The 9523-nt window shown below is 47.6% G+C and overlaps 1 protein-coding gene across 1 annotated transcript in view; it reads right to left on the bottom strand.

The window, feature by feature from the left end:
- The window catches only part of Ryr1 (ryanodine receptor 1), a 142063-nt gene that overhangs the window by 20210 nt on the left and 112330 nt on the right, over nucleotides 1–9523 (bottom strand). Inside the window, 2 exon segments of the mRNA XM_029556551.1 lie at nucleotides 1–251; nucleotides 3815–4156. Of these exon segments, the coding sequence (XP_029412411.1) occupies nucleotides 1–251; nucleotides 3815–4156 (593 nt within the window).

Here is a 9523-nt window from a genome sequence, read left to right as displayed (position 1 = left end):
GCCGTCAGCCGGGCCGACAAGCCCGCAGCGGCCGCCGCGCCGTCGGCACCCGCCGCGCCCTCGTCTGCCGCTTCGGCCTCCGCGCCCTCGTCCTCGTCCTCCGCCGGCTCGCCCTCGGGCTCCGAGATCTGCGCTGCGATCTGCATCTCGAAGATCGTGTCCTCGCAGAAGCTCACGAACAGCTCCATCTTCTCAGACTCGCCGCCCTCGTTCACCACGTCGAAGATGAACTGGCGCTTGGACTCCTTCACCTGAGGTGGGGAGGGCCAGGAGGAGAGGACGGGTCAGCGGGGGCTTGAGACCGCCCTTTCCCCAGCGCAGGGTCCAGGGTAGCAGGCGTCCCCTTGGAAGACGGGGCCTCATGTAGCCCAGGCTGACCTCCAACTCCTTACAAGTCCGAGGATGGTCTTGAACTTCTGATGTTCCTGCCTCCACCTCGTAAGCGCTGGGATCACGGGCATGCACCACCACACTCAACAATTATATACACATATATGAACTTTACCTATTTGTTTGTTTATTTATTTATTTATTTATTTATTTAGGGTTTTTTGAAACAACGCCTCACTTTGTAGCCCCTGCCGACTTATAACTTGTTTTGTAGATCAAGCTGACCTGAAACTCTCAGGCCTGCCTCTGCCTCCCCAGTCCTGGGATTAAAGGTGTGGGCCATCATGAGTTGCTGTTTATTTTTGAGACTGTCTCACTGTGTAGCCCTAACTGGCCTGGAACTTGATATGTAAACCAGACTGGCCTTGAACTCACAAAGATCTGCCTGTCTCTGCCTCCCCAGTCCTGGGATTAAACTCATGTAATTTCTGCTTATAATTTCCTTTATTTAATTTAATTTAATTTAATTTAATTTTTTTTTTTTTGTCTTTTTGAAGCAGGGTCTCCCTGTAGCCCCAGCTGCTCTGGAACTATGTAGACCAGGCTGGCCTTGAACTCACAGAGATCCGCCTGCCTCTGCCTCCCAAGTGCTGGGACTACAGGTGTGCGCCACTATGCCCAGCTTAAAATTTTATTTATGTATTTGTTTGTTTGTTTTGGGTTTTTTTTTCCACCCTGCCCCCTGTTTGTTTTTTGAGACAGGTTCTCCATGTGGCCACAACTAGCCTGGAACTCTGTGATAAAGACTCATAGAGATCTACCTACCACTGCCTCCCAAGTGCTGGGATTTAAGGCATGTGCCACCATACCCAGCCTTGTTGGTAGGTTTTTAACCTTAAATAAGGCCAGGCAGGGGGTTGGAGAGATGGCTCAATGCTTAAGATCCTCTTGTAGAGGATCCCAGCACCCATATGGTGGCTAAAAATCATCCTAACCATCCTAGTTATCCCAGTTCCAGGGGATCACATGCCCTCTTCTGGCCTCTTTGGGCATTGCATGCACAAGTGTACATACATAAATACATACATGTAGGTAAAACAATCATACACATAAAATAAAAATATTTTTAGCTGGGCGTGAAGGTGCACATCTTTAATCACAGCATTTGAGAGGCAGACGCAGATCTCTGTTAGATTGAGGTCAGCTGGGTCTACAGACAAATTATAGGCCATATAGGCCAGCTGGGGCTATAGGGAGACCTTGTCTCAAAAAAAAAAAAAAAAAAAAAAAAAACCCAATAAAACCAAAAAACAAAAACCAAACAAACCAACAAAGTATATCTTGTTTTATACATACATACATACATACATACATACACACACACACACACACACACACACATCTTGTTAAATATTAACAAACAGGGTTTGGAATAGGCACCATTTCCCCATCTTACAGATGAGGAAACAAAGGCTCTGGAAGTCAAGCATCCAGGGTGACCCAGATGAGAGCTGTGCTGTTTGAGCTCCCAACAAAACAAACTAGCTGGACACGGATCACATCACTTGAGGCTCAATGGGCAGGAGGGGGCCATACGGAGATTAGTGTGAGTGTGCAAGGTGCCTGCAATTATAATCAGTGCATATAAGGCAGGTACAAGTGTGCAAGGGGGATGGTGCAGAAGTCAGTATAAGAGGGTCTAAAGCATGTGGACAGATCTGTGGTGCATGAGCCAGGTGTCCACTGAGGGGCCCAGGGGTTAAGGAGGTGAGGAGTGTATGAACATCATAGACTACAAGAGAGGAAGGAGGGTGTGAGAGCCTGTGTGAGAAGTGTGCAGGTGCTTGGGGGCATGTGAGGAACACTGAGGAAATGTGAGTGCCAAGAAGGTGCAGACTCAGTGTGCAAGAGCACACAGGAGGGCCACCAGGATGACAGGGTAGGGCAGGGGCTGAAGATGTATGAGGGTCACATGAGGCACCAGAACCACATACCAACTAAGGGCATGCAGCAGAATGGGAGGACACTGGGGTCTTGTGAGTGTTTTTGCAGGGTGTGTGTGTGTGTGTGTGTGTGTGTAGCATTCATGCATTGGTGAGTTGGGCACATGAGGAGACTGAAATAAGGCTTTACACCTAGGCCCAGAACATGCTTCTGTGGAGTTTGTTTAAGAGAGTAGGTAATCTTGGTTGGTCTACAGCAACAGTGAGTGTACAAGAGGTGAAATAGCAGAGCTGACTCCATTTTGTTCTAGCTGACCTTTGCTTTGCCCTGTGTTTCTGCCTAGCCCCCTCCCCACAACTGCAGTCAGCCAGGCAGAACCAGTCCCAAAGGCTGCACCTATAGATTCAGGAGGTACACTGTTTCTACAATACTGGCAAATGTACAGGCAGCATGTTCTCTCCCTCATCTCCACGGAGGCCACTGTTTCTGCAATTCTAGGAAACTTGTTTTTCCTAACCAAAACTTTTTGTTAACTGAAAGCCTCTTTATTAACTGACCTGCCCCTGGTCTGGTGTAACTATGGTGATCTGATATAACTATGGTTATTGGCTTTGCCCCTGGCATGATGTAATTGTGGTTTTAAGCTTTATAAATCCCCACTCTGCCTCCCCTTGAGGTCAAGAGTTCTTTTGGGCATTAGCTCCCTCTCTGAACACTGGCTAATAAAGTACTCTTGATTTGATCCAAAACTGCATGGCATTTCTCTGAGGCTATTACAAGAGGCAGATCCACATGATGGCTCAGAGTAAGTGGGGGTACACCTCACATGCTCAGACTTCAGAAGGCACTTGAGAAAGGGCACCATGTGCTGATGGGAGAGGGGTGGGCCTACATGCCAGGACACCCAGAGCCATCAAATTGTATGTGGGAGGGGGCCAACCAGGGTCCAGAGGGCAGATTAGGACTTCTGTGAGTGAGGCTGTGTAACCACGCAGAGTTAACTATACGAGAGTGTGGGTATGATTTCATGAGTGACATGTCATACTAGAGTGTGAGCTGTAGGCATGGTGTACACAGCCACCATTAGACACACTTGCTACCATTGCATACACAAAGGTGGGCAACAGGCAGGAATCATGGGGTCTCTGCAAAAAGCTGGGTGTGGGATTCAGAATGTAGCTCAGTTGGTAGAGTGCTTGTCCAGCATGCATGAAGCCCTGGGTTTGATTCCCAAAACCACATAAACCAGGTGTGGTGGCACACACCAGTAATTCTAGTACTGGGGAGATGGATGAAGGCTATCCTCAGCTACACAATGAGTTTAAGGTTAGCCTGCGATACATGAAACCTTGTCTTCACACAAGCAAACCAAAATAAAATAACAAACAAACAAACAAACAAATAAGTATGCGGCTGGCAGAGCTGAGCAAGGGTCTCAGGTACAGACGTGGAAGGTATGTATAGCCTCATATGCGGTGTGAACATTCAAGATTCGAACAAATCCCGGCAAGCCAGCACGCACATGCGTGGTTCGACCAACCTGGGGCATCTCCCACTGGGCTCGGTTGGTCTCTGAGATCTCAAAGTAGATCCGCTCTATGCGGCGTGAGGCGCCCATGATCTCGATGCGGCCCAAATAGGGCCGGAAGTACTCAAGGATGCTCTCAGCCAACTCCAGGAAGGTGCGCAGGCGCGGGTCGTGGGGCACGTGCTCTGACAGGTTGGTCAGCAGCACCGCCACGTTGAAGCCGATGTCGCGTGCTGGCTCCTGGAAGCGGTTCGCGAATTCTTCACAATTGATCATTTCATTCTCATCTGCTTCGGAGCAGGAAAGCAGGAACTGGATCTCCGGGCCAGAGAACTGCTTCTGGCTGTCCATGGCCTGTGGGTGGGCAGGGTAGGGCAAGGGCGGTCAGGGTGTATATCTGCGTGTGGGCACACGCAAAGACCTAGGCCTCCGCCCTGGGGACACCTTGAAAGGTCTGGGCTTGTGGCTCCGTTGGTAGAGTGCATGCCTAGCATGCATGAGGCCCTACTTTGGATACCCAGCATGGCATAAACAGGCTGCGGTGGTGCATGCCTGTGACCTAAAAAAGAAAAGAGGGTGGGAGCAGCTGGAGAGAGGGTTTCTTAGCCATTGAGAGCCCATTCTGCTCTTGCAGAGGACCAGAGTTCAGTTCCCAGAAGCTACATCGGCAACTCAACAGCTCCAGGGGATCTGAAGCCTCTGGCCTCCATGGGCATCTGCACTCATTGTGCAGGCACACACACACACACACACACACACACACACACAAATTAAATTAAAAATAATAGCCAGGCATGGTGGTGCAAGCCTTCAATCCCAGCTCTTGGAAGGCAGAGGTGGGTGGGTCTCTGTGAGTTCAAGGCCAGCCTGATCTACATAGTGACCTGTCTCAAAAAGACCAATCAGTCAGTCAGTCAGTCAGTTAGTCAGTCAGTCAGTCAATCAAGGCCCCAGTGTTCTTGGTAAAAATAATACTGAGTTTTGTTTTGTAAGAGGATCTCGTGTAACCCGGATTGGCCTGAAACTTACTGCCCATTAGAAACTGGCCTTAAATTCCCAATCCTCCTGCCTCAGGCTCCTAGGTGCTGGGTTGACAGGCACGCACCACCACAGCCAGTTTATGCAGTGCTGTGGATCAAATCCAGAGCGTCATGCATGCTAGGCAAGTGCTCTACCAAATGAACGGCATCCCCAGACTTCTAGGCATTTTGTTTTTGTTTTACTTATTTTATGCGTATGAGTGTTTTGCCTGCATGTATGTGAGCACACCCATGTTGTGTAATGCCCATAGAGGCTAGAAGAAGGCATCAGACCCCCCAGAACTGAAGTCACAGATGATTGTTAGCTGCCAGGTGGTTTCTGGGAACCGAACTCAAGAACCCAAGTCCTCTGCAAGAGCAGTCCCAGTGTTCTTAACCACTCAGCCATCTCTCCAGAGTCTCTTACCTCCTTTTTTTTTTTTTTTGACAGGGTCTCACTATGTAGTTCTGGCTGGCCTGGACTTACTACAATAGACCAGGCTGGCCTCGAACTCACAGAGATCCACCTGCCTCTGTTTCCTGGGTCCTGAGATGAAAGGTGTGCATCATGTACAACCATGCCTACCCTTTCCTAGGCAGTTTGCAAGCAGTGTTTCAAAAGTTCTTGGTCACACCAGGAGTAAGAAAGCATTTTACAATCTGACTCAAAAGTAAAAGAAAGAAAAGAAAAATGTTTCAAGACTTTGTAACTTTGGCTGTGCAACAGTGCTCTGCAAGGTCCTGTGTTCTTTTGAAAGATGCTGGTCATGACTTAGACTAATTTCCTGACCTACCTACAGCTGGGCTGCAAAATGCAGACTGAGAAATGGGGCTCTGAGCTATGAACAGAAGCGAAATTTTCTGGCTGTAAGTTGTACATTGTGAAAAGCTGAGAACTTTGCAAAAATGCTTTCTAAATGAGTAACAGGCTTTGCAAATCATGAAAGACTTTAAAACCACAAAGAACAGAGGCATGATCACACAGGAACTTATCATCTAGCCTGACTCTGCTGGCCTGCCTCTCCCCATGATGAGTAGTGATGTTCTCTCGACACCCTTCACACAGAGGCCTGGGACCCTGTCCCCCCCCCGTTTACTCTTGGTGCTCTGCTGTTTCTTATTAGTCATTATCCATCTATCCTTCCCTTTCTTTTGAAATGCTTCCACTCTGACCACTGGAAACTGCTTCTCCCTTAGCTTCCAGACCTGTAAAGGTTGGGGGAGTCAATGCCTTCTTGTGGCCTATGTAGGCATCAGGTAAATATGTGGTGTATATACATACGTGCAGGAGAAACACTCATACACATAAATTATAAATAAATAAAGTCTTTAAAAATATTTATCTTTACCAGTTGTGGAGGCACACATCTTTAATCCCAGCACTCAGGATGCAGAGGCAGGTGGATCTTTGTGAGTTCAAGGCCAGCCTAGTTTATATATTGAGGCCAGAAGAGGGCATTGGATCCCCTGGAACTGGAGTTACAAATGGTTGTTAGTCTCTCAGTTGAGTGCTGGGAACCAAATAGGTTCCTCTGCAAGAGCAGCCAGTGCTCTTAACCACTGAGCCATCTTTCCAGCCCTCTCGCTGACATCTTAGTGGATGTGTCCCCACAAATGGTAATGCTCAGAAGTGACTTGTTTTTATTTTATTTTATTCTTTTGAGACAGGGTCTCACTATGTAGACCAGGCCAGCCTCAAACCCACAGAGATCCACCTGCCTCTCCCTCCTGAGTGCTGCAGTAAAGGCCTGTGCCATGGTATCTGAAGTTTTGGTGGTAAGCTCTCTTGTCCTCCAGTCTTTCCCCTCACACGAACAGCAGCCCCACCCACCAACGAGCTTAACTTAAAATCTCTGAGTCATCGTTGGTTCCTCTCTTGTCTTGCCACCCACGTCGGATCCCTCAGTAAATCTGTCAGCTCTGCTTTCAAAATAGATCCAAGACCCACCCACGTCTGCCCCGTCCATGGTCCTCAGGCTTCTGTCTCCCACTGGGACCCTCACATGGCTTCTTTTCTGCCCCCTCGGCTGGCCCTACACATAGTGGGAGAAACTGTCAACACCTGCTTCCGGTGTCACCCATTCTGCTCCAAATCCCCCCTTGGCTGAACCCCACACAAGCTTGAAGGCTGGAAATCGCCCCACTGTCAGCCAGGCCCTGCCCGCTGCCCCCTCACCTCTGAGACTGCGCCCCCTCCTTTCTTCTCAACCACCCACTGCAGCCATGGGCCTCCTTTCTTGTCACTCACTTATTTTACAGCTTTTTCACTTGCTGTCCCTTTTGCGTGGGACACCACAACCTCCTCTGCTTTCACATGATGCCTCTCAAATCTCGACTTCAATATCTCCTCCCTCAGAAGGGCCTTTCCCGGCCACCCAGTTCACATGGCTTATTTTAGCTTAGTTTTACTTGCCCCTCAGATTCAAGTGGGGTGTCTCTGTTTGGCTCTCTGCCCTGCCCTCGTGACTAAGGCAGTGCTTGACACTCAGTAGAGGGCTCATTCAATGCTACAGTGTGGATATGTCCCTCAAAGGTCAGGCTGCTAAAGCTCTGACCCATAGGTGGCGCTACTGGGAGGGGTGCAGTGGCCATTTAAGGGGTGGGGCATAGTGAGAGGTCCCAAGGCCGGTGGTGGAATGTCCTAAAAAGGGATTGTGAGATGCTAGCACCTTCCTGCCTAGTTTCTGCTTCCTGATGCATGAGGTATGTGGTTTGCCATATGTCCTCCCCAGGAAAGCCTGGCTTGACTGGGATTTTTTTTTTAATATACATATATATATATGGGTGTATATTTATATATATAATTTTTTTTTTTTTGTCTTTTTGAAGCAGGGTCTCCCTGTAGCCCCAGCTGTCCTGGAACTTAGCCCCGGCTGTCCTTAAACTCACAGAGATATGCCTGCCTCTGCCTCCCAAGTGCTGGGACTACAGGCGTGCGCCACCATGCCCAGCTAATATTTTATTATTTTTATTTTATGTGTATGAGTGTATTGCCTGTATGCATGTAAATGCACCCATGTCATGCATTGCCTATGGAGGTCAGAAGAGGGCATCGAATCCCCTAGAACTGGAGTTCTGGTCAGCTGTTGACTGCCATGCGGTTGCTGTCCTCTGCAAGAACAGCCAGTGGTCTTAACTTCTGAGCCATCTTCTCAGACCTTCACTGGGACTGTTTTTATTGTTGTTTTTGAGACAAGGTCTCTCTTTAGCCCCAGCTGGGCTGGAACTTACTATGTAGACCAGGCTGGCCTCGGTCTCACAGAGATCCACCTGCCTCTGCCTTTTGAGTGCTGGGATTAAAGGTGTGCACCACCATGACCAGCTTGACAAGGACTATTTAATCTTGTACTGGAACCCTCAGAACCACAAACAAAAGGAAAACCTTTTCTCTTTATAAATTCATTCTTCAAATATTGTTATAATAATGGAAATCTAATAAATTTGCTTTTTATTTCATTTTTGTGCCTTTGAAGACAAGGTCTCATGCAGCCTAGGATGGTTTCAAATTCTCTATGTAGCCAAGGCTGGCCTTCAACTCTTGGTCCTCCTGCCTCTGCCTCCCAAGTGCTGGGTTATAGGTGAGCCACTACACTCATCTTGGAAAGCTAATACATCCAAATTTGGCAAACAGGTGAAATATCTTGAAAATTGGAGACTTTCAAAGTCTGATCCATTTTCTGAAAAATAACAAGTCCTTTTTAAAAAATCTGAACATGGTCAATCTTAAATACATGTATACACAATCACCACTAAATGGACTCAGTAGATTGTGTGTGTGTGTGTGTGTGTGTGTGTGTGTGTACTACAGCAATACTCCAGATAAGAGATTACAGAATTGCTGGGGTATGGTGGCACACGCCTTTAATCCCAGCACTTGGGAGGCAGAGGCAGGCCGAACTTTGTGAGTTTGCGGCCAGCCTGGTCTACATAGTGAGTTCTAGGACAGGTGGGGCTACAGGGAGACCCTGTCTCAAAAAGACCAACAAAAAAAAAAAAAAAAAAAAAGAGATTACAGAATTGAGAGGGAGGCATGGGAGGAGTTGGAGGGGGGAGTGGGAGAGACGGATATAGTACTGATGTAATTAACAGTACTCATGCATGAAATTTTTAGAAAATTTAAAATTAAAAAAAAAATTCTGGCTGGTCATGGAGGCACATGCCTTTAATCCCAGCACTTGGGAGGCAGAGGCAGGTGGATCTTTGTGAGTTCAAGGCCAGCCTGGTCTACATAGTGAGTTCCAGGCCAGCTGGGGCTACAGGGAGACCCTGTCTTAAAAAGACAAAAAAAAAAAAAATTCTGAACATGCATTTTAAGTCATAAAGAAACTGCGAATCATGTTGTAAATGTAATGGATGCTTTGTGTTTTGAACTCATGATATTTTGTAAGTGTTCAAGTGTTTAGAAATGAGAATAAGGCCATTTTCAATCTCTAAAGAACTCATGTGTTTGGATAGTCAACATTAGCAGCTGCTGACAAAACAAAAAGGGGGGTGGCCAGAGAGGATGTGTCTGGTGGGTTCTGGAAGGCTCTAGAAGCAAAACAAAACAATAACAATCTCCAAGCCAGAATCTGATTAAACTTCTGTGATGTAAATCTCAGTTGACAAGAAGCACAGGGGACAGAAGCACACACGAAATGACACTAGCAGTTTGCCTCAGAGGCATCCAGACTGAAAAGCTACAACGAAGAAGCCCGGAGTC

Source organism: Nannospalax galili, unplaced genomic scaffold, assembly GCF_000622305.1.
Source record: "Nannospalax galili isolate Female #2095 unplaced genomic scaffold, S.galili_v1.0 scaffold886, whole genome shotgun sequence".
Lineage (NCBI taxonomy): Eukaryota > Metazoa > Chordata > Mammalia > Rodentia > Spalacidae > Nannospalax > Nannospalax galili.
Note: the sequence above shows the minus strand (reverse complement) of the source record. Positions and strands in the feature narration are given on the sequence as shown.